The following is a 25,954-nucleotide window of genomic DNA, read 5'->3' on the forward strand; positions in this document are numbered from 1 at the left end:
TGTTTCCCTGCTGAGAGTACCACACATACAGAGGTCCCCAGATGGAGCTCTGAGCTGTGTCTGTGTCCCATTTCCCACACCTGACACATGTACACAAATAGCATCTCAGGGCAACATTTGCTTTAGGAGGGGTTATGGATGCTGAGCAGTTTGGGGACTGAATTAGTGGGGCGTAAACACAGGTCCTCTTTCTGAAATTAAATTTAGGCTTGCCCAGCTGCTTATTGGAAGGAAAACCTCCCAATTATTTCACACCATCTCCCGAGATGGAAATATATATTCTTAACTCGAGGAGGTCCTGTCGTTGTGAACGCGTCGAGGAAAAAGGACACACTGTCAAATATTCTCTTTTATTTTTAAACAGCAATAAAAAAAATCACTGTACAAGTCATTATACATTTTTTACAAAACTACTGGAGGTGACGGAAGAGCATTTTGAAGGGAGGGTGGAGGGCTAGATGTAGAAAACAGTGTGGAGATAGTCTACCGTATTCCCTATTTCCCAAAAATAAACGTCTGTATCACCGGTGTTACACCACCCATTTCGTCCAAGGATGGGGTTGGGGTTCAGACGAGAGGATCCAAACGGCTATGGGGTGCCCCTTCTGGGGGAGCTTTCGAGGATGTCTCCCAGCTACTCCTCAAGACCTCCAAACAGCTAACTGAGAGACCGCTTAGGAGCCAATGTTGCAGCAGGAGAAGGGGCTGTAGAAAAGGAAATCAGGTAAAAGCTCATGAAATGGCGACAAGCATGGACCCCGTGTGTTTCACTACAGTGCTACCTCAGTTTACAAACAGGCCTTCACAAACTATTCAGTTTACGAACTCCACAAAACCGGAAGTACAGTCCTACCTCATGTTACGTCCGCTTCATGTTACGTTCTTTCAGGTTACGTCCCACGTCGATCCGGAAGTACCGGAAAGGGTTACCTCTGTGTTTCGCCGCTCGCACATGCGCAGACGCACAAAATGACGTCACGCGCATGCGCAGAAGCAGCGAATCACAACCCGCATCGCTGTAGGTTGTGCCTTTTTCATGTTGCGAACGGGCCTCCGGAACAGATCCCGTTCGCAACCAGAGGTACTACTGTAGTGTTCCAGTTTGTGAACTTTACCTCAGTCTACAAACGGAAGCCGAACCATGGAAGGGCACTGGTGGTGGGAGGTCTCATTAGGGAAATTGCGCCTCCGTTTAAGAACAGCTTTGGTTTAAGAACGGACTTCAGGAACGGATTAAGTTCGTAAACCGAGGTACCACTGTACTTGGATCCTAAGCAGACTCTCCCATGGGGAGAGCCATAACCTGACTAACACAGGGTTCCCTGGGAGCGGATTCCTCCAAGTGTACTTTCATTAATCACATGGGGTAACATGACAAAAACTGAAGTGAGGACTGAGCCAGCACCTAAAAATTGCCTCTTTCCTAGACCGCCCTTAGCTGGGAGCATGAAATAGGGTTTGGGCTTAGCCACAAACTGAGCTGGCTGGCAGGGCAAGCAAAGAAGAGGAAGCAAACCATCGGAGAGCTGCTCCCTCTTCTAACTCAACTATTCATGGGCGACAGCTCGAGAACAGATGAGATGGGTCATCTACCTTGATATCATCTCGCACAAGTGGTGCATAAGTAAGTCCAGCCCTTCCCAGGCAGGCCAAAATCTGCACCCATAACCTTTAACCCCATTTGGCAGATGAATCACTCCATGTTGTTTGTTGACTTCCAACTTCCGCAAGGAATGTAAGCTACCGATAATTCTACAAGGCAACTGGAAGGCTGCAACTGTTTATAGCTGGCAGCAGATTATAGAGACGGCTTAACGGAATGACTGCTTCCCACGAAATGCACTGGACAATTTGAAATTAAATATTACACTGTAAGGGATTTTAGGCACAAAAAATTATTGGTTCATAAAAATATAATACAATTCTGGTTTTTAAAAAATACAAGTTGTAAAACTCTGACACAGTGGAGTTGAGTGCATCAGGGAATCCTTAGGTAGGGTACCTTCCAGTCCGTCTGCTCTTCCAATCATCTCAGGCCAACTTGGAAATGTCTTCATAGGGAATGCCTTCAACTTTACGTCCTTTCAGAGGTCCCTGGGAAGGGAAGTCAGGCAAAAGGAAACCTTCAGTCAGGCAGTTCCTAGCACAGAGCCTAGGACTTGCCGATCAGAAGGTTGGTGGTTCGAATCCCCGCGACGGGGTGAGCTCCCGTTGCTCGGTCTCTGCTCCTGCCAACCTAGCAGTTCAAAAGCACGTCAAAGTGAAAGTAGATAAATAGGTACTGCTCCGGCTGGAAGGTAAACGGCATTTTCCGTGCGCTGGAAGGTAAACAGGGTTTCCATGTGCTGCTCTGGTTCGCCAGAAGCGGCTTAGTCATGCTGGCCACATGACCCGAAAGCTGTACACCGGCTCCCTCAGCCAATAAAGCGAGATGAGCGCCGCAACCCCAGAGTCGGCCACGACTGGACCTAATGGTCAGGGGTCCCCTTTACCCCTTTATCTAATTTGAAGATAAAAGGTGAGTAAGGGGGAAAATGAGAGAAGGATATGAAATTCTGCATGGTATAGAGAAAGCGAAGGTGAATAGTGGGAGATTCAGGGCAAAGAAGAAATACTTCTCCATGCAGCAGATAGCTGAACTATGGAATTTTCTCCCACAAAACGTGGTGATGGTCACAGACCTGGGCGGCTTTAAAAGTGGATTAGAAAAAAACAATGCTGGATAAGGCTATTAGTATACCACCCTTGCGATCAGTTGCTAATGGTCTGAGCCAGCAGAGCTCTTTTCATAATCTCTCCCTCCCTGCCAAACTGCACTGTTTACTCAAGAGGAAAGTTCACGAAGCTAAAGTGACCAGAAAAGGAAAAATAGGATAGAAAAACAGGCAAGGAGAGAGATTCTTTCGTCCATTAGGCAAACAGTACTGATGACACAGAAATCTTAAAACGACATTAGCAGTAAATAGAAGCTGAAATGTTAGGAGTTTGCCAAGCTTTGGGAAAACGCACAGGTTAGGCTGGGACTTGGCAAAGCGTTATGCAGGATTAGTGAGAAGATTGATCAAGAGCTCTGGGTGCAGTTTGGGTTGGGGAATATTTTAATATTTTATTTATGGTGCCAAAATACCCAAAACGAGGTTTCAGCAGCAGTCCTGTACAATATTTACCTGGGAGTAAGACCCTCTGGACACAGTGGGGCTTACTTCTGAATAAGCGCAGGACTGCCTTGTTAAAGTTCCAAACAGCACACCGTGAGACAGCAAGGGTGAAAAGATACTTACAGTTTCAATGAGTATCGTTGCCGAAAACTTTTTCTCGTGGATGCTCTCTAAGGTAGCTTCATTTCCTCTATAGCCCCCGTTTAGAACCAGCACCTTTTTGCCTGAAACATGAACACATGTGAATCTGCATTAGATCGAGTGAAACCCTGAGTCAGCCTAACTTGATGCTGTCTTTTCTGAATGCACAGACACTGGGGTTAGTAACTGGATTCTTCTGCATGCAAAACATTATTCTGTCGCCTGAGCTCACAGAGCTCTATCTCCCAATTTCATTGCTGCCTTCTGGCATTGGGGAGGTTGAGAAGGTGGGATTTGATCAGGAGTAAACATGAGAAGATTGGAAGAAATTTAAAGACTATTTATTGAAACACTGTAAAATTATTGAATGTTAAAATGATGTTGGAACGAAACAAAGTGGTCTTAGCAATAATGTTAAAAGGAATATGTAAAAAGGGATTGATATTAGATGAAAATTCGAAATTATAATATGTGAAGACAAAGAATTAAGAGAAAATAGAGAGGGTATGGATTTGCTGAATTAAATATCTGAATTGGAATACAAAAAAGGGAGGTGTGAGGAAGTCATGAAAATAAGTAAATGAACTGTAAGATATAGAAAGAGGGATTTGGTTTTTTTAAACTATTTTTGTTTCTCTTAGTGTTTGTATTTTTTGTGTTTTCTTTTTATCGCTTTTGTAACTTTTTCCTTGTGGAAACTTTAATAAATATTATTAAAAAAAAAAGAAGATGAGGAGTAAACATGGACCAATGGTACCAACTAGTATGGGAAACAGCCTTATTAGAAAAACTAACCAATAAACTGAAACTGACACGGGGACAAATGGAAGAAGACGCCTTCAGCCCGGTATGGCTCCCCTTTATCACATCCACAGCCCAACAAGACAACGACAAGAATTGACTTCCGGTCGGCGCCAGCGTTTAATGGCGGTCCGAGCCTCGAGCTCCGAGGCAGGACTGCTTCGCTAGTTCGGGTCTTACCCGCTACGGCAAGCGGGGGACCCCTAAAATCACAGGCGCGGAGCCTGTGAACAAAGGAGATTCGGTGGGCACCTTTTGCGCCCCCCGGCACTGTGAGGGAGCCTTTTTAAAGGCTTCTGAGCGGCATCGGGGTAAGTGCGGTGCTGAGAGTCGTCACCCAGCTAGCGGAGTGAAGCCGCGTCGCCATGAACGGAGAGCGCCGATTCCTTCCTGCAATTGGAATTTGACCATAGCACCCGTGAGTAAGACTGAAAAATTAACGGGACATTAAATAAGAAATGTGGCTGAAAATGGGAAAGGCATAAATTAAGGAAGTCTGCCTTCCCGGAGCTGCATGAGAGACAAAGCAACGAAAATCAAGCTGCATTTGAAGGGAACTTTTCTATTTTTTTTTAAGCTGTCAAACTGACATCGGACTTAAACTTCCCCCCCGATAGGCAGGAGAAGGGGGGAAGGGATTGGGACATTGTTAACCTGCTGGAAAATTACTGGAAAATTAAGACCTTCCATTGCCAACCCCCCCCAGGTAGGGCTGCCCAAATAAGACACCGGGATGTGAACTGTCAAACTCTGCAAAGTGGGGGTTTGTTTGTAACAAAGTTACTGGACCTTAGATTTACCCTGTTGCATTTTGGCTACATAGAAGATAGAGACGTTACGGATTGGATATTGGAAACTACTGGCTACTGTTATACTTCCTTGCTTCTTTGTTTTCCTTTTTCCTTGCCATTTGGATACAAATGAATGCTCCCTCTAGAGGGTCTTAAGTGAAACTGTTGCACTTGGAAAAGTAACAGTGGGATTTTCCACTTGGAAATCAACTCTGTGAAAACGACCTTGAGGATATGAGTGCCCCTACAGAAGAGATAGTAACAAGGCAGAAAGCAAAACAATCTCACAAGAAAAGGGGCTCTATATCAGGAACTGTACCAGCTGCACAGGAAAAAACAACAGCTTCTATGGATCCTATGACTCAGGCACTACTTAAGATAAATCAATCCCTGGAAGCACTGACAAAGCTATCGACAGAGAATTCTAAAAAATTAACAGAGTTGACAACAAGACTGGACGTGAATACAGCTAGTGTAAAATCTAACACAGATTCTATAAATAGATTAATCCAGGAGAGTTCAGAAACACGAAAGATTGCAGAAAGTGCAAAAACAACGGCTGAAGAGACAAGGGAAAAGTTTGGGCCTATTATTAAAAAAGTGAATGAGCATGATGCAGCCCTCTCCTTATTGGAACTTCAGCGGAAAGAGAAGAATTTAAAATTTAGATTGGTTCCTGAAGGGGAAGGGGACAACCTTGTGCAATTCCTTACAGAGAACATTGTAGCTTTTTGGCAAGAGGAATGGGATGAAGATGATGAATTCGAGATAACAACGGCCTTTCGACTGGGCAGAAGGCAGGATAAAAAACCAAGGGATTGTCTAATTACATTGAGATCAAAAGAAGAAAGAGATAAAATATTGAATTTGCACTATCAAAAGGCACTGGTGATCCAAAACTGTCAAATACAGATTTTTAAGGACATTCCCAAATATATTTTAGAGGTGAGAACATATTACAAAAGCCTAGCAGATCTGCTGAAGAAAAACACCATACCATTCAGATGGGAGTTCCCACAAGGACTGTCCTTTAACTTTAAAGGAAGAAAGATCAAAATAAAAACAATTCAGGACAAAGAACAATTTCTGGAGAGATACCTGGAGGACTTGCAGAAAGGAACTGTAGAGGAGAAAGAACCACCTGATATAGCAAATCTATCATTTGGACTTTTACCACCACCATCGGAGGAAGAACAGAAGCTTGGAGCAGTTGGAGGAACAGCTACTTAAATACAAAATGTCTCTGCAACTCCTTAGTTGGAATTGTAACGGCTTGAACCTTCCCCGGAAAAGACGACAAGTTTTTCACATTTTGAAGAGAGAACAATTAGATATAATATGTTTGCAAGAAACTCATATTGCCAGGATACATAGGAAATTACTGATAAATAAGAGACTTGGTCAAGAATTTATCTCATCAGACAAAGTGAAGAAAAGAGGTGTGGTGATCTATGCAAAGGAAAAATTGGCTCCAAAATTGATATTTAAAGATGAACAAGGAAGATACCTGGCAATTGAAATACAAATTCAAGGAGAAAAGATTTTGATTGTTGGAGTATATGCCCCAAATGAGGGGAAGGCCGAATTCTTTAGGAAGTTGCATGAGACATTAGTTGACTTTTTAGACTATAAAATCCTAATGATGGGAGATATGAATGGAGTTGTCTCAACAAACATGGATAAAGCACAGAGACAAGTGATTTCAAAAGAAGGGAGACTACCAAAGACCTTTTTTGAAATGACTGAAACAATGGACTTGATTGATATTTGGAGAACAAGGAATCCTCTAGAGAGAGAGGGAACTTTCTTCTCTGAAGCAAAAATGACATGGACAAGAATAGACCAAATCTGGATTTCTAGCAGTCTGGCGTTAAGAACAAAAAAAGTAGAAATATGTCCAAAAACGTGCTCCGACCACAATGCGGTGAAGATGGAGATGAAACTAACAACAACTGGATCCTTTAGATGGAGAATGAATGACACCCTATTTAAGGATGAAGAGATCCACAAGAAGGCCCTTAAAACATTAAAAGATTACTTTGAGATCAACAGGAAAACAGATGTGGAAAAAAGAATAATTTGGGACGCAAGCAAAGCCGTGATGCGAGGTTTCCTAATTCAACAGAATTCTATAAAGAGAAAGCAACAAAATGAGAAGAAGGAAAAATTTTTAGAAAAAATAAAAGAAGGAGAGAAGAAGCTGAGGTCCAAACCAAAGTCCCATGAGATTTTGAGAGAAATAAAGTTTTACCAGATGCAGTACATGGAGCTCATGAACCAACAAATAGAATGGAAGATAAAGCAAATGAGACAAAGAACTTTTGAATCAGCGGATAAATGTGGGAAACTTCTGTCATGGCAACTGAAAAAAAGGCAGAGAATGAACACTGTAACAAGTCTAGAAGTGGATGGAAAAATTATCCACAAACCCAATGAGATAAACAATTGTTTTCAAAGTTTTTTTAAGAAATTGTATGCACAAGGGCCAATCAATGAACAAGAAATAGAAGAATTCATCAGAAAATACGGTCTACCAAAAATTCCAGAACAAAGTAAAAGGATCTTAAATGAGGAAATAACAGAACAAGAAATAGAGGGTGCCATCCAAAATATGAAATTGGGAAAATCACCAGGACCAGATGGCCTGACGGCCAAATACTACAAAATGCTGAAAGAATGGCTGATACAACCATTGAAGGAAGTTTGCAATGAAATTTTGAAGGGGAAAAAGGCACCTGAATCGTGGAAAGAGGCTTTCATCTCACTTTCATCTCAGGTCAAAAACTACCGCCCTATATCTTTACTCAATGTGGATTACAAAATTTTTGCAGACATTCTGGCAAAAAGATTGAAAAGAGTGTTGATAGAAGAGATTCATAAGGACCAAACAGGCTTTCTCCCAGGTAGACATATGTCAGACAATGTGAGGAACATTATAGACATTTTGGAGTTGTTAGATGTTGACATTAACAGGAAAGCAGTTCTGATTTTTGTGGACGCGGAGAAAGCCTTTGACAATATCTGTTGGACTTTTATGAAAAAGAATCTCCAAGGGATGGGGGTAGGTCAAGGTTTTGAAAACGGTATAGGTGCAATATATTCTCAACAAAAGGCCAAGTTAATTGTAAACAATGTGGTAACAGAAGAAATACCCATAGAAAAAGGTACACGGCAGGGATGCCCAATATCCCCCTTGCTTTTTATATCAGTCCTGGAGGTTTTGTTAAACATGATTAGAAAGGACCAGTTGGTTAAAGGAGTTCAGGTCGGAGTTAGACATTACAAATTAAGAGCATTTGCAGACGACCTAGTATTGACCTTGCAACAGCCAGACACTAGTACTAAAAGAGTATTAGAACTAATTGAAATATTTGGTCGAGTAGCAGGTTTTAAATTGAATAAACAAAAAACGAAAGTGTTGGAAAAAAAATTAACAATGGAAGAAAGAGAGAGTTTTCAGAATGAAACAGGCTTGGAAATAACAAAAAGGGTAAAATACCTGGGGGTAAACTTAACATCCAAGAATGTGAACTTATTTAAGGATAATTATGAAAAATGTTGGTCAGATGTTAAAAAGGATCTGGAAATATGGTCAAGGTTGAAACTTTCCTTGTTAGGCCGAATTGCTACTATTAAGATGAATGTATTGCCTAGAATGCTGTTTTTATTCCAGACGTTGCAGATTGTGGACAAGATGGACTGTTTCAAGAAGTGGCAGAAAGACATATCAAAATTTGTCTGGCAGGGCAAAAAGCCCAGAATTAAATTTAAGATTTTAACTGATGCAAAGGATAGAGGGGGGTTTGCCCTGCCGGACTTAAGACTTTATTATGAATCAGCAGCTTTCTGCTGGTTGAAACACTGGCTACTTCTTGAGAACACCGACATTTTGGATCTGGAAGGGTACGACAATAGTTTTGGTTGGCATGCATACTTATGGTACGACAAGGTAAAGGTGTATAAAAGCTTTAAAAACCATATTGTAAGGAAAGCATTGTATAACGTTTGGATTAGATACAAAGATTTGTTCGAAAGTAAAACCCCTAGGTGGGTGTCACCAATGGAAGCTAGGGAAGTAAAAAAGCTTAATATGGATTCTAAATGGCCAAAATATCATGAGATTTTAGAATATGATGGCGAAAGGGTGAAACTTCAGAGTTATGAGAAACTAAAGCCTAAGGTTCGAGATTGGTTGCATTACCATCAGATAAATGAGACGTTTAAACAGGACAGGAAAATAGGATTTCAGAAAGAGAAGTCAAAACTAGAAACAGAATTGTTGGAACCCAATACTAAGAACTTATCAAAAATGTATAACTTGCTGTTAAAATGGAATACACAGGATGAAACGGTGAAATCAGCTATGATTAAATGGGCACAAGATATCGGTCATGATATTATGTTTGCTGACTGGGAACAGTTATGGACCACCGGTATTAAATTTACTGCATGTAATGCCTTAAAAGAAAATATTATGAAAATGATCTACCGGTGGTACATGACCCCAGTCAAGCTTGCAAAAATTTATCATTTGCCTAATAATAAGTGTTGGAAATGTAATGAGACTGAAGGCACTTTCTACCACCTTTGGGGGACCTGCCCAAAGGTTAAAGCTTTCTGGGAAATGATCTATAATGAAATTAAGAAGGTCCTTAAGTGGACTTTTCCTAAGAAACCAGAGGCTTTCCTCTTGGGCATGGTGGGCCAAGTGGTGCCAAGGAAGGATAGGATCTTCTTTATGTATGCCACTACAGCAGCAAGAATTCTACTGGCAAAGTATTGGAAGACGCAAGAACTACCTACTCTGGAAGAATGGCAAACAAAGGTGATTGACTTTATGGGACTGGCCGAGATGACGGGCAGAATCCGGGACCAGGGGAAAGAGACAGTGGAAGAGGACTGGAAGAAATTTAAAATATATCTTAAAAATAATTGCAAAATTGAGGAATGTTAAGATGTCAGGGGGTAAGAAGTAAAGAATTGCAGCAGTAAACAAAAAACTTAAGAAATTTTTATGAAAGGGTATTAAGACAATGGACCTAAGGGTTGCTAAAGAATTATTAAACAAGGATGCAGGGATGGGGAGGTATGGGGGAGTCAAAGAAAAAAGGGTATGAACTGATGAGCTTGAAGTTATACTGTTCTATACTGTTTTTATTATTTGTTTGGAAAATTAATAAAAATTATTTAAAAAAAAAAAGACAACGACAAGAATTCACCAACAGCATACAAATCAATATGGCTAATCTGATTCAAAAACACCCACCCACCCCACTCACACATGAAAACCAAGTCCACCACAGCCAATCACAAACAAACAACCTTCTTCTCTGGCGATCGCTCGCAGCCGAGTAAGACTGTCTTCCATAAACACGGTTTTTTAAGTATTTGCCAAGAAATTGTGAGGACTAGATTTTTTTAAAATAAAAAAATGAAGAGATATTTCAGGTTCTGATTACATGGCTTTCGGTTGTCAAATGCAAGCGGCTCAAATCTTTGCAAGGCTACCGGCAGCCACAATCACCAAGGATGAACTATTAAACTATTTATTATTATTTATTACTTATTAAATCTCTATACTGCTCTTCACTGGAAGATCACACACAGGGCAGTTTACAATATAAAAACACAACATAGATACTATAACAAGCAAAAATAATGACCTCCATAGTATTATTCTTTATTAATGTCATAATTGTATCAATAATTCTGTCATGTGAACTGGGCCACTGTTGCATTTGGAACTGGAAATTGGTGTTCTGAAATAAGAGTCTAGCCTATGAAAGTCTGTCAAATGACTTCATAAACAGACCTCCCCCCTCTGCTACAATTTTAAATTAAGGGTTACCGTATTTTTCGCACCATTGGATGCACGTCTTTCCCCTTAAAAAGTAAGGGGAAATGTCTGTGCGTCTTATGGAGCGAAGCCAGCAAGAGCTGCTGCTGCCGACAAGCTCTGCGCAGCTCTCCCTTTAAAGCAAGAGCTGCATAGAGTGTGTCTGCGGCTCTGGCTTTGTTTACAGGGAGGCGGGAGGAGGGACTGCCGTCTGTCCCTCCTTCCGGCTCATTGTAAACCCAGCAAGAGCCGTGGCTGCTGGGGAGGAGGGAGGGAAGGGGATTCCGCTTTGAAGCCGTGAAGCACCCGTGTAAGCAGCTCCTCTCCCACTTTCCTGCTTCAAAGCAACCATGGAGGAGGGAAGGAGTGGACCCATGGATCCTCACTGCTCGAGGCTGCATTGAAGCAGGAAAGTGGGAGGGGAGCAGCTTACACCCGTGTAAGCAGCTTCTCTCCCACTTTCCTGCTTCAAAACAACCACGGAGGAGGGAAGGAGTGGACCCATGGATCTTCTGCTGGAGGCTGCAGCAGATTCCCTCCTCCCAGGCTCCCTTTGAAGCAGGAAAGTGGGCGGGGAGCAGCTTACACTCGTGTAAGCAGCTCCTCTCCCACTTTCCTGCTTCAAAGGGAGCCTGGGAGGAGGGAATCCGCTTGCTTTGGGCTTGCTTTGAAGCAGGGTGTGGGGGTTCAGTGGGGAAAGAGGGCAGGAAATAGATGCTGGGCAGGAAGACTTTGACCACCTCAGCCTCCCCAGATTTCCACTGAGACAGCCAGGCATGGCCATAAGAGCTAGAAACTTGCATGGGCTGTTTATTTAAAGACGGAAACATGCACTCATGTGAAAGAAATCCTCCCAGGTTCCTGGACACAACCCACACTTGATATTCACACAAGGTTACATGGATGGCATTGGCAACTGGAGGAGCAGCACGGTTAAAGAGCAAGTCCTGGTTTCAAGCTTAAGATCAGCTCTTTCGTGGTGGCCTCAAACAACCCTTTGGCTGCAAGGGGAATCCCTCCCTTAATTCAGGATGCTACAGTCTACACATGCTGTGGCTGCCTGCCCTTTTCCCTGAGCTGTAAAAGCACCTTCAAGAGGGTGATGGGAGGTGACACAGTCATCTTCCAGATGTGCAAAGAACCACCCTCGCCACACTAAACGTGACAGCAGGCCTCACACCCAGATCTGAAGCATTAATGGGAACCTAGGAAGCTGCCTTATAAGGAGTCGGATCCACTACTCCATCTAGCTTAGTAATGTCAACACTGACTGGTAGCAGTTTGCCAGAGTTTCAGGCCTGGAGAGGCTGGGGATTGAACGTGTGGTGTTCTGCATGCAAAGCCACTGAGGTTACAGGTGTTCCCTTTAAAAACAAACTAAGATTGTAGTCCCCATGGTTCTGAAGAAAGGGCTAATTTAAACAGGAACACGTCAGGACCCCTGAGCCCATTTAGCTCAGTTTTGTCTTCACTGATGGGCAGAGGCTCACCTGGGTTTCAGGAGACACACCTTCAGTCCTACCTGGAGAAGCTTTCAAGGACTGAACTTGGGATCTTCTCCATGCTCTCCCCATTGAGCTATGATGGCTCCCTCTCTTCTCCTCCCCTCCTCCTATGCAGGAGGCCTATCTCAGCTTGTCATTATAGTGTATATATCTCAAGGGCTTTGAGATGCATATAAAATCAGGCTCAGCATTATTAACTGGACTTAGATAAGCCATGGTTCCCCTTCCTTCCCTCCTCTGAGGCTCGCTTTAAAGCAGCAAAGCGGACAGGAGCCACCCGCTTTGCTGCTTTAAATAGTTTAGTACAACATTTGATTCAGAATATTTTTTTTCATGTTTTCCTCCTCTAAAAACTAGGCGCGCCTTATGGTCAGGTGCGCCCTATGGAGCGAAAAATACGGTAACTGATAGCCTAACTTTCCATCTAGTATCACTCCACCTGGGCTCTTCAAAGCGGTTGGATTCAACAGAAAGCAGCAGCAAGCAAAATTAGGCATGTGATGCTTGGCAGCTACAAAACCACCATCAGTTTTCTTAGTGATTGGGGCCCTAAAGCCAAGACTTGAGCAACATAGACCAATGAGCTGCATCTCGGTTTTCTGGTTCCTAGAAGCCTGAGGCAATGATGAGCGTTTGAAAGTTTAAATGCCTTAAGACATGAAAGAGTCTAGGGCAGGCTTTCTCAACCCTGGTCCTCCAGATATTTTGAGACTACAGTTCCCATCATCCCTGACCACTGGTCCTGCTAGCTAGGGATCATGGGAGTTGTAGGCCAAAAACATCTGGAGGGCCGAGGTTGAAGAAGCCTGGTCTAGGGGAAGGGAAATGGAAATCTCAAGTTGGTGGCTACTAGGCATTCTGGCCAGGCTCAATCTCCTGTGCCAAAGGCAGACTGGGAGGCAAAAACTGTGCTCAGATCCTGCTTTCAGGCTTCCCATAGGCATCTGGTTGGTACTAGATGGGCCTGATCCAGCAAAGTCTTCTCTTATTGGTCTGGCCAGACGGCTTACCTGGTGCTGGGATCACAGTCTCCAGATGTGTTTGGTCAAGCTTCAATTTATCCCCAGAGTCAATCACCTTGACAACTGCTGTGTATTTGTCAATTACTTCCTATAATATTAATGCACATCATTATCATCATCATTTCAATTTATATACCATCCTTTATCCAAAGATCCCAGGGCAGTGTAGAACATTAAGAACATAATTTACACAGCATAATAGTAAAAACATAATACACAGCATAATAATAAAATAATCATAACAGTCCCCTCACACAAATATAATGGCCTATAGATTATTTAATGGCTAAAGGCCTGGGTAAAGAGAATTGTTTCCCAGGGTGCCTAAAGACATGTAGTGATGTCGCCAAGCGAGCCTCTCTGGGAACAGCATTCCACAAATGGGGAGCCACTGCAGGAAAGGCCCATTCTCTAGAGCAGGGGTGTCCAAACATTTTTCAAAGAGGGCCAGATTTGATGAAGTGAACGTGCGTGAGGGCCGACCATTTTGCCTGACGTTCTTTGAACCATTGAAATTAAATGCAAATTAAATGAAATGCAAATTAACTATTTCATGCAAAGTTTATTACAAACGGCATAATTTTCATTTCGTCACATGGATGACGAATCTAAACAGGTGTTAAATCATTCTGCCTTTCGTATCTGAAGGCCAGATGGAAAAAAATCCAGGAAGCTGAAATATATGTCAGGAACATTGTAAGGTACATTACATATTTTTGGTAATAAAGGTTGTCTGTCAACTTTTTAAGTTCAAAAAATATGAACAGGAACATAACACCAAGTTGGCACAAACCTCTTGCTGAGGTTTGACTAGCAAATAAATGTTAAAGGAAGTGTGTGTGTGTGTGCCTTCCCCCCCCCTCCTTAAAAGCACTCTCCTCTCCATTGCTGCAAATGGTCCCCAGGCCGGACTTTGGACATGCCTGCTCTAGAGGCAATGAAACACTTGCCAGGGTGAGGTGGGTAAATGGAACGGTGGATCTCCAATGTACCTCGGGTTACAGCTGCTTCAGGTTGCGGACCACCGAAACCCGGAAGTACCGGAAAGGGGTTCCTTCCGGGTTTCAGCGCAGACGCGGGTTGCAAACGTGCCTCCTGCACGGATCACGTTCGCAACACAAGTGTCCACTGTTTAGGGAAGCTTTTAATGTTTGATGTATTACAGTATTTTAATATTTTTTTGGAAGCCGCCCAGAGTGGCTGGGGAAGCCCAGCCAGATGGGCGGGTACAAATAATATATTATTATTATTATTATTATTATTATTATTATTATTATTATTTCAGATGGGAAACTTGGGACTGAGCAGTGCAACTTTCCCAAAGCACTTGAATTTTCCATGGCGCCTGGCTTTCCCAAAGGCACTGGATATGAACCCGGCCCTCGCAGGTCCAATGCCAGGTTTTACCAGGGCTCTTTGATTCATGAATGTAGAACCTGCAGCACACCCAGGGCTACTGGACTTCATCTCCCAGCCTGGCCAGGAATGATGGCAGCAACATTGCGGGGGGTGGGGGGGGGACAGGTTCCCCATCCCTGCCTAAAGTTGCAGCAGCCCAGTGGGGATGCAGAGCAGTGTCTGGGAAAACCCTGAGCCCTGCAGCACAGCTGCTTCAACCACGCCAAATACCTCCCCCCTCAACATGTTTGCTGACAGATAAAAGGCCAGCGGGCTCACCTTGACAACTGCCTTCTTTTTGTGGTATTTCTCACCCAGTTTCTTCGTTATAATTTTGACCACAATTTCCTGGAGAAGAGAGAGGGGGAAAGGCTATTTACGTATGTCACTACCGCGGCCCGTGTTTCCTTAGCCCCAAAATGGAAAACGAGTGAGGTCCCAACTAAAGAAGAATGGCAACTTAAACTGACGGAATATGCACAGATTGCAGATTTAATACATAGGATAAGAGAACAAGAAGAATATATGTTTAAAGAAGATTGGAAAATGCTTAATGAATATATGGGTGAAAACTGTATACATTTGAAAACGTTGGCAGAATTAAGATAAATTCAACAGTGTAAATAAGTTTTGATGGATATAAAAATGGAATAAAGGTAAAGGGACCCCTGACCATTAGGTCCAGTCGTGGCCGACTCTGGGGTTGCGGCACTCATCTCGCTTTATTGGCCGAGGGAGCTGGCGTACAGCTTTTGGGTCATGTGGCCAACATGACTAAGCCACTTCTGGCAAACCAGAGCAGCGCACAGAAACGCCGTTTACCTTCCCGCCGGAGCGGTACCTATTTATCTACTTGCCCTTGACGTGCTTTCGAACTGCTAGGTTGGCAGGAGCAGGGACCGAGCAACCGGAGCTCACCCCGTTGCAGGGATTCGAACCGCCGACCTTCTGATCGGCAAGCCCTAGGCTCTGTGGTTTAACCCACAGCGCCACCCGCATCCCTAAAAGTGGAATACTGAATGGTTTCGTTTATGTAAAATATGCAGGGATCTACGGCATGCAAATTGAACCATGGAAGGAGGAGGAGGGAAGTCATTGGTATTTTAAGGTTGTTCAAATGAATATCCTAAAATGTAAAACAGAAAAACCTAACAAAATTTATGCAAAAAATAAAAACAAAAGCATTATTCAATCATCCCTTCATATTACCACCACATGCAATTTTTCTCATTTGTTCAATTCAAATTACAAATTAAAAGAAATTCATCTGATTCATGGGGGGGGGGGGGAGATTAAAAAAGGACAAAATACATTCAGGTAGGTTGCTCTCCTTTCATTTCTCATGTATCTCAGCAGATGCTGCCTGTGAGGACCTTGGCTGCAACCCAGAGGCCCTGTTTATTTGGTTAACCGTTGTGCCACAGACTGCGGTCACAGCTGCTCTGGCCTTGTCCCATTGTCCACCCTTCCCTAAAGCACACAGAAAACTAGCACTCCCAGCACCCTCAAAGAACTACACTTCCCAGCATTCTTTGAAGAAAGCCGTGACTCTTTAAAGTGGCATCATACTACTTTAAATGCAGCTTGCAAATGGGGCTTGAAAGTGGACTTTTAAAAATTCATTCTGAACCCAGATTAAAAATAAAGTGCTACCCTTCCAATACTCCACATCGTTTGGTCCAGACACAAAACCGGCACGTGAGCAAATCAATCCTCTATTCCATTACGGAGTATTGTTTGGATGGAAGCAGCCTGAAAGTGAAAATGCAGCTTGCACGCTGAATGATAGGGTCCAGATCCCCATTTGGATACTTACAGGCTGCAGCCAATGGTCTGTCCGGGAAGATTTCTTCTTCTCTTCCTCAAACTAAGAGAGGTAAGGACACAGAACTGGTTCAAATTTAAGATCAAAGGAAGGATGATATTTAAAGTGTGTTGCTTCCATCTTTATTATGGTCATAGATCAGCATAAGTGGGGGGGGGGGTTTGCAAACATTTAAAATCTGTAAAACGTTTTGGAAAGCTAAAATTATTAAAACAGAAGGTATATATACACAAAACCTATAAGACTCTAAAAGCAGCTAAAAGAATCTATAAGAAAGGTTAAGAGCATTAAACAGATGTCGTAATTTGTGTGGTACGTTTTATAATTTGTATGTTAAAATTAATAAAAATGCATTTAAAAAAAAGAGCATTAAACAGATGTCGAAGAGCATAAAAGGTTAGTATATAAAATCCTATGGCTATCAATTTACAAAGCACTCTGATATAAGTGTTCATTAAATCCAGTTTGTGGCACAGGTCATCGTCCGACGAATTTTGAGCACTGCTATGCAGAATCTGGCAACATTATATGTGGTAGCAGGGTTGGTATCTGAAAGCAGCAGGGGAATATAGAATTGTCCTATGAGCCCTGGGTACTTATGGAGTAGTGGGGAGATGAGGCTAATACAAATGTCTCTATAATATAGGCACTGGAAAAGCACATGCTCTGTTGTTTCAATTTGTCCAGAATCACATGGGCATTAACCAGTCCCCAAAGAATGAATTTTATGACTTCCAGAGAGGTATCACCAACAACATGTGACCATACCCCACTTGATAGGGATATGCTTCCCCCAACCCACCCCTCAACATTTCAACCGTGAGAATCTGAACTTTAAAAAAACAACTATTGTCTGGAATATATTTTCCATACACTTTCCCAGACAGCAATGCCCCTGGTGGCTCTATCACATTTTACTCAAGGTGCAAAGAGAGATGTTTTTGAGAAAGGGGGCTTCTTATTATAGGGAGAAGCATGAATTAATGGGCTCTGGGAGAGGAGATGGGGACTGCTTTGCTCCCCCTGGTTAGCTCTCTCCAGAACAACCATGGGCTGCCATCTAGGTCCGCCCTAACGTTTATGGGTTTGTGGTTTGTCCAAGAGGGCGAAACCAGAAGCCCAAATTTGAACGATGCACCAAACCATAGCTCAACAAAATGCAGTAGCAAAATGCAAAGCAGCTGTAATCTCCTTTCTAGAAATTCACAGGTTGGTGCTAAGCCATGATACGGATTAGTGTGAAGTGTAAACCTCTTACTTTTTCAAGCTATTCAGATGGAAATCTTAACCCCGCATGGCTGCTTTATGTTTCTTGCAGATCTCCATGCTTTTTCCCCCTTTTTTTTCTTTCACATTTGCAACTTAATTCTGCAAATTTCATCTCACTGCACCTCCATGATCTCGTCAAGGGCTGTTTTCTTCTTTTTCTTCTTCTCCTTCTCTGAATTCTGAGGTGTTTCTTTCCGCTTCACTGTGGGTGCTGCTCCCGCCTCCTTCAATGCACTGGATCCAAGTGCGCTGAATAAAGAAAACGCAGACGAACAATGCAAACCTAACCCCTGTCTACTCAGAAGCTAAGTCCTAGTGAATTCAACAGGGCTTACTCTCAGGTAAGCGGGGCTAGGCCTGCAGCCTGAGACTGCAAGCTTTCTCAGAGAAACATAACACTTAACAGGGGCTGCAAGGGCCCACCCCCCTCTCCAAGAAGCAGCTTAATTGGCCCAGCAGAGTGCCAATCCGATTGCCACTAAGAAACTCAAGTCCTGTGCTCAGATATTAAATGCTGCTCTATACCTCTGCCTATCATGCTCAGTTTATCCTGTTCCCAAGTGAATAAGGGTTGAATTCAATGGAATTCTACTCAGACCTACTGGTACCAATGAGTCTATGTTAGGTATTCCCATTAATTTCAATTGGACTACCCTGAGTATGGCTAGCACTGGGTGCAATTCTATGGGCTGGATTCAACAGACATAGCAGTAGAAGGAATACAAGGGCTTTTGCCGGCACAACAGGGCTGAATGATCGCAAGAGCACAATGCTGAATTTCTCCCTGTATTTTCAAACCACCCCTTCCATTTCTGGTCAAGGATCAGAAAACGAAGGTTGCTGATAGTGTAACTGGGTTTAGATAGGAGGGTGTTAAGAGCCCACAGGGACATGAAATGAAGTTATGGAAAGAGTCAGGGAGATGGAAAGGAGGTGTCTTGAAATTCCACCCCTCCAACGCTGACCCATGTTCCAGATTTTTCGAAGGAAAGCAGAAGCTGGCAAGATTGCCGCGTCGGGAAACAACTCCCAGGCTTGGAGTACAATCGCAAAGGTTGTCCTCCTTTCTCTGAGGTGTGAAGGGAGAGGCAGAAAAGTCAGGTAATGGGGGGCACCCCGTGGAACAAACTTGTCGACTGGCAAAATATTCACAGTGCGGATAAGGGCAGATGAGAAACAAAAAATGCAGACTGGAAAGACACTGACCTGGCTTTGGAATGAGACGCTGTTGAAGTGCTTGCTCCTTTGCACAAATTAAATACCACTGAAATAAAGGGAAAAAAGATGTTCCCTCTTAGTTCATGCTCTCCAGACAATGAGTTCAATCTCAGGCTTGCCAATTAGTTCCCGGAAAAGCCTTGCCTGGGGAGATCACAGGGTTCCATATCCATTTAATTATTATTATTATTATTATTATTTTATTATTTATACCCCGCCCATCAGGCTGGGCCTCCCCAGCCACTCTGGGCGGCTTCCAAAAAATATTAAATTAATATTAAAAATATTAAAATACTATAATACTATAATTTACCTTTCTCCTCCTCGTTTTCTCTGTTCAGTTCTGTGTAGACCGGTTCTCCCTGCGAGAGGATAACAGAGCAACTTCAGGGCTTGAGCACACCACTGACGAACACAAGCCAGAGCAGTTCTGGGAATTTAAACTTAACAGTGACCGAGGATGAAGGAGGGAAGTTAAGCAAAACTCTATGAACCAAGTGGAGCCCTTTTAGAAACAGGCAGCATTTGGGCAGATGAAAGTGGCAAGATCTGCAGGAGGGAAGGTCACAGGTCGGGGACACATTGGGAATCAAGGAAAGGAAGACAGGGATGATGGTGGATGTTGCCACCAACGCAGGAACCACTTGCCAGTGGAGCAGAGCAACTATGCTAGCCTCCCAGCAGGGGGGTCGCTGTTGTTCATCGGGAAGGAGAGCAGGGAGGCGGCGGGCGGGTCATCAAGGTGCAAAGGCACCACCAGGAACACTAGATTGGCTCTATCAGTGTGTCTGCAGCTCACCGGCCTTGTGGCTGCCTTGCCCTCCCAGCAGCTGGGTCACTGTTGCTTACCAAGAGTGAGGGAGGCAAAGCAGCAGGCAAGTCGATGTGCTGCAAATGCACTGACAGGGCCATGCTGGTGCCCTGCTGAAATGTTTGCAGCACGCCAACTCCTGCTGCTTACTGGTAAACAAGAAGACCCATCTATGCTAAGAAGCTAGCAAAATAGCTCCGCCCCTTCCGCACCAACCTCCTTGGGCATTCTAGTTACACCCAATGACCTTTGCACTTCGAATCTGATGGAAAAGACCTTTGCAGACCTGCTCTTTCCCCTCCAAGCCTCTCCGGACTTGTTCTTCAATGAATCGGGCCGTTTTCTCTTCATCATCCAGGTCCTGTTTCTTTTTCTTCTCCTGCTCTTGCTGCCTACGGATCGTCTCGGGGTCCCGGTCGATATATTGGATGTACCAGCCTTTGGGAGTTTCGTCCACTTTGCAGAAGCCTTAAAAACACACAAAGCAAGAGAATGCTTATGGTCGTTCAGAAACAAGAAGCGGGAATGTACGTCCAGGAATTGAGATTTGGGTGTCCTCCACGCTCTTTTTCAGTCAATACAAAATTAGTCACAGGTTGATGCTGTGGCATGACAAGCTATCAGATCTCTGTTGCTGTATTAAAGAGAGCTGGGGTACTGTACTGGGGAATAAGGCAATGAGCCAAAAACCTCCAGTTCAAATCTCTTCTCAGTTACAAAACCAAGAGAGGGCACATAACCCTTCTTTCAGCTGCAAATCAATTCCCTCTTCTCCCACACCTGGCCATCTGCACTGTAAGATGATTACAGGTGTATGCACCAGACTTCCCCAACATGGTACCCTCCAGGAGTTTTGGACTACAGTTCCCATCATACCAAGCTAGCACTGCCCAACCTTCAAGGGTTATGAATCCACCTGCCTAGAGAGGGTCAAACCGTGTGAAGTCAAACCACTGTGTTAGCAGCACCGAAGTGACCTCCCCAGGGCACAAGCCTGGGCAGTGTGTCTGGAGGTCGTGAGCGGCCCAGACGACAAGACCCCCTCTCTTGGACTTGCTGATGTATTCCAAAGGAAAGCAGAGCAAGACATTTGACACCAGCATGGCTGCAGGATTGCCAGAAGGAGGAATACAAGGCACCATCCAACTGTCTTAGGGACTCTGCTCCAGATTTGTGTAGGGTTATTTCTCTTGAAGATATTTCACAAGGCAGTGCAGGTTTAGGATCAGAGCTTTCCTGCTCCTAATGGGCTACTTTCCCAGGCTGATGAGCCCCATCTGCCCCTCGCTTCCTTCTACAACATGTTCAGAAACCGCCATCTTGACTGTTGGACCCACTTTTGGTCTCATATGCTCAATCCACCGGAACCTCTGTACAGTGGTACCTCCGGTTGCAGACGGGATCCGTTCCGGAGCTCGGGTCAGATCCTGAGGTTTCCGCAACCAGGGGGACCGCTTCTGCACATGCGAGCGCGGTGACAAGAGTGCTTCTCCTCATGCACGTGGCGCGGTAGAGCGCTTCTGCACATGCGGCAAAACTTCCAGGTTTGCCGTGTACATATCCTGAAGGATACGTAACAGGAGGTGAACGTAAGTAGAGGTACCACTGTATTTGTATGTGGGGAAAATCCCTAACACACTGAGGGCTTGAGACCCATCGTAATGGCTAGACCATTACTTGCACACTTTCAAACATACTGTCACAATCATTAAGTACTAGTAACGTGTTGCTGCTTTTTTTAAAAAAGAAAGATTAAGCCTGTGCCCAACTATCCATTATATGACACTGTCCCTTTGGATTAGATGAATCTGGAACAACTGAATGAAAGATAGAATAATTCGCAACAGCAAGTTAATGCTCTCAGACATTTTCAACACCAGAATTCCTAGGTGTTTCTTGGTTTCCTTTTTGAAGCCATCCATTCACAAACAGAAGACAGAATTACCTTCTCTCCCTAGCCACTTGGTAAAATCCGTCAGAGTTTCCCACTGGGTAGCATTCATATGGATGTGTTCTCGGTGACTAATATATTCATTATATACTATATTATTGTGGACCCTCTTTGTTCCTAGAAAGGAAAAAAAGGCTCTTAATAACAAGTCTGAAGTTAGATAGAAAGAACTCTGAATTTTAAGAAATGTGATTCTGTTCCAACCAAGTGATTTACCAAATCTTCTTCTGAGAAGTTCTAAGAAATCATTCCGGAATTCCCTAGGGAAATATAAAAGGGACAATTGCAGCAAATGTATGTCTGACCAAAATCAGATATGAAGATAACTGCTTCCATTTGTGTGCAAGTATGCTAAGCTTCTGAGTAACACAGAACTCTTCCTAGGTAAGAGCTGGATGTGACTTTGATCTCTTCATTATACTGAAACTCTGGCACATGAACAGGAAGATTACTTGGTCCCAATCACATAAGGGTAGATCAATTCCCCATGGGGGAAGCCTCCACTATGCTCCAGTTTCATTCAATAACCATCCACATATTGAAAGTTCTTTGTATGTGCAAATCACCACACAGAAAAGGTTGTGCTGCTTGCTTAATTGTTTTTTGTCCTGGTATCTAAGAGGTTTTTCTTTTTCTAGAAAGTGTTTAAAAGATTACAGATACAGGTCAAATCTACAAAAAATTGCAGAACAGAATACCATGCAGGAAAAGTAAAGGTGGGAAATTATTCTGTGAGGCAAGCTGAAAAACATGCACTGACCAAATGATTTCCCTAGTATCGCACTGAATTCCGTGATATGCCTTTGTATGATTATAATATATAACAATAATTAACAAACAGCAGTAAAAACAGTGCCAATATTTTGGCCAAACTCACTCTGAAAAATAATCCATGAATTGCTGAGGATCTTCAGACGCCAGCAGCAGCTGTCGCTGGTGAGATTCTGACATGCAATGACATTTAAACCCATTCTAGGAGGGAAATGTAATAAGAGGGTTGTACTCAGAGATGACAAGCAACCTGCATTAAAAAACCCCACAATAAAACTTTAGGTGGAAATGCAAAATGTGTGAAGCTTTTTCCTTGATCATTTTCCAGAAGGACGTTGCTTACGGCTTACGTACTCAGCCACAAATCTTTTATATTACTACTACTACAGTAATTGAATTTATATACCACCCTATACTTGGGGGTCTCAGGGCGGTTCACAGGATATCATTATTACTGCATATTTATTAAAGGTCTATACTGCCCTTCATCCAAATATCACAGGGTGGTTTACAATGTGAAACACAAAAATACACACCATAGTAACAAAAGCAATAACCCGCCTTCACAGATACAGTTTAAAAGGCCATAGATGATTTAATTAGCCGAAGGCCGTAATGTTGTTAAGTTCCAAGGGCGCGTGGTATCCTAAATTATCAGAGATATTTAACCTGAGTGGATTTCCAAAGCATAGCTTACTCGGGAACAACTCCAGAAGATATACAAGAGTCCTTTCTTGCAAAGGTGATGAGCCATTAATGTCAAGCAGAGCCCCCATGTCCTGGGTCAACATACATGAGAAGCTTTGCCTTTGCTTTTTAAATTCTGCAGATTTTCAAATGTTTGTGGGTGGGTGGGGATATGAATGCTTCGTTTTCGTGTCTGCTTTTGTTATGTACTTTGCATTCTCGCTTTGCATTTTCTTTTTTTCTGTTGTGAACCGCCCTGGGATATTCGGGCAAAGGGTGGTAAATAAAATAATAATAATACAGTGGTACCTCGGGAAGCGGGTGGTGCTGTGGGTTAAACCACAGAGTTTAGGATTTGCCGATCAGAAGGTCGGTGGTTTGAATCCCCATGACGGGGTGAGCTCCCGTTGCTCGGTCCCTGCTCCTGCCAACCTAGCAGTTCGAAAGAACGTCAGAGTGCAAGTAGATAAATAGGTACCGCTCCGGTGGGAAGGTAAATGGCGTTTCCGTGCGCTGCTCTGGTTCTCCAGAAGTGGCTTAGTCATGCTGTACGTTGGCTTCCTCAGCCAGTAAAGCGAGATGAGCGTCGCAACCCCAGAGTCGGCCACGACTGGACCTAATGGTCAGGGGTCCCTTTACCTTTACCTCGGGTTAAGTACTTAATTCGTTCTGGAGGTCCGTTCTTCACCTGAAACTGTTCTTAACCTGAAGCACCACTTTAGCTAATGGGACCTCCTGCTGCCGCCGAAGCCCGATTTCTGTTCTCACCCTGAAGCAAAGTTCTTAACCTGAGGTACTATTTCTGGGTTAGCGGAGTCTGTAACTTGAAGCATCTGTAACCTGAAGTGTATGTAACCTGAAGCGTATGTAACCCGAGGTACCACTGTAATAAGGATGGTGGTGGTGTTACAACACAAAACAGATATGCTGCGTCTAACATTGTGTATGCCATCAAATGACGACAGTGTCCTTCAACTCTCTATATTGGACAAACAGGCCAAACCTTACGCCAAAGAATAAACGGACATAAATCCGACATCAGGAACCACAAGACAGAAAAACAAGTAGGAGAACACTTCAATCTCCCAGGACATTCTATACAAGATATCAAAGTAGCTGTTCTATTACAAAGGAATTTCAGAAATAGACTGGAAAGAGAAGCTGCTGAATTGCAACTTATTACCAAACTTAAAACCATGGAGAGACCTGGTCTGAACAAAGACATTGGATTCTTATCTCATTATACATGACAAAGCCATTTTTCACCTTCTCACCCCTTGCTTTTTCCTGTAAGACTTATTGCAGTCGTTAAGAGTCGTCAACAGGCTCATCACAGCTATCTGCCAATCACCCAATCCCACCCCCCTTCTGAGTAATACCCCTCCCCCACCTTCTCACTATATAGAAGGGTCTGGTGACTTCTGTTTCTGTGTATCTGAAGAAGTGTGCATGCTCACGAAAGCTCATACCAAGAACTAACTTAAAGGTAAAGGTACCCCTGCCCGTACGGGCCAGTCTTGACAGACTCTGGGGTTGTGCGCCCATCTCACTTAAGAGGCCAGGGGCCAGCGCTGTCCGGAGACACTTCCGGGTCACGTGGCCAGCGTGACATCGCTGCTCTGGCGAGCCAGAGCCGCACACGGAAACGCCGTTTACCTTCCCGCTGGTAAGCGGTCCCTATTTATCTACTTGCACCCGGAGGTGCTTTCGAACTGCTAGGTTGGCAGGCGCTGGGACCAAGCAGCGGGAGCGCACCCCGCCGCAGGGATTCGAACCGCCGACCTTTCGATCGGCAAGCCCTAGGCGCTGAGGCTTTAACCCACAGCGCCACCTGCGTCCCAATTGCAGTCGTTAAGAGTCGTCAACAGGCTCATCACAGCTATCTGCCAATCACCCAATCCCACCCCCCTTCTGAGTAATACCCCTCCCCACCTTCTCACTATATAGAAGGGTCTGGTGACTTCTGTTTCAGTGTATCTGAAGAAGTGTGCATGCACACGAAAGCTCATACCAAGTACTAACTTAGTTGGTCTTTAAGGTGCTACTGGAAGGAATTTTTTTTATTTCGTTCAGATATGCTGCGCCTGGCTCTGGAGGCTCTACTGGGCACCCTTCCACACAACACCCCCCTCCCCCCAAAACCCTTCCTCTCTCACCTCATCCCGGCACTGCTTCTGGCACATCTGGCAGTACCAGCGCAGCTTCTGCAGCCCCTTCGACTTGATGCGGTTGGCGATGGCCTTGGGGCTCAGGAAGTCCGTCTTCCCCATGGCGGCGGCGGCGGCGGAGCGACAGAGGAGCAAGCAAGCAAACAACAATCCAGAGCCGCTTCCGGGTTCTTCCCCCCCCTTAGGAAGGGCCGGAAACGGAAGTGACGAATATAACCAATCCTCATTCCCATAGAACGGGGGAGGCGGAAAGTGTAGAGGAGTAGACAGACGCTGACTTCCGGTTCCAAATTTGGAAATCAGGGCAGCAGCAAGAAGGACGCAGTGATAGCAGATGCGGTTTTTTAAACACGATGGTAGCATGCGGGTTTTTTATATATAATTGTTATTGGGTGATGCACAGTCACGCTCAGAGCAGACCCGCTGAAATAGAGTGGTTGCAATAGGGCCTGGCTTTGATACGGCTACAATTGCACTGTTAAAGCAATTCTTATAATTATCCCTCTTTTTTTGATAAAAGAAGTGGCAAACAGCTCATCGATAGATCTATCCAATGTATTTAGTCTACATATCTTTCACATATATACACACACACATATATT

General features: G+C 43.9%; 1 protein-coding gene across 1 annotated transcript; it reads right to left on the minus strand.

Moving 5' to 3' along the window:
• Positions 1-331: 331 nt before the first annotated feature.
• KIN (Kin17 DNA and RNA binding protein) lies at positions 332-25,511 on the minus strand. Its single transcript, XM_079992930.1, has 14 exons — positions 25,341-25,511; positions 22,604-22,698; positions 21,943-21,986; positions 21,721-21,843; positions 20,062-20,243; positions 19,278-19,326; positions 18,953-19,010; positions 17,869-17,995; positions 16,469-16,519; positions 14,932-15,000; positions 13,243-13,342; positions 3,282-3,382; positions 2,003-2,094; positions 332-705 (listed from the first exon to the last, which is right to left on the minus strand). Exons 1-13 carry the CDS (start codon positions 25,452-25,454, stop codon positions 2,032-2,034), a joined length of 1,176 nt encoding a protein of 391 aa, XP_079849056.1. The 5' UTR covers positions 25,455-25,511; the 3' UTR covers positions 332-705; positions 2,003-2,031.
• Positions 25,512-25,954: the final 443 nt, after the last annotated feature.

This window comes from Podarcis cretensis (assembly GCF_951804945.1).
Source record: "Podarcis cretensis genome assembly, chromosome: 10".
NCBI lineage: Eukaryota > Metazoa > Chordata > Lepidosauria > Squamata > Lacertidae > Podarcis > Podarcis cretensis.

Excerpts from the sequence above, each read along its gene's own strand:
- KIN (XM_079992930.1), bottom strand. The coding sequence starts at position 25,454 with ATGGGGAAGACGGACTTCCTGAGCCCCAAGGCCATCGCCAACCGCATC. Across the intron at positions 21,844-21,942 it reads ACTTCTCAGAAGAAGATTTG|GAACAAAGAGGGTCCACAAT; the intron begins GTAAATCACTTG and ends TTTCCTTTCTAG. Across the intron at positions 13,343-14,931 it reads AAAAGAAGGCAGTTGTCAAG|GAAGTAATTGACAAATACAC; the intron begins GTGAGCCCGCTG and ends TTAATATTATAG.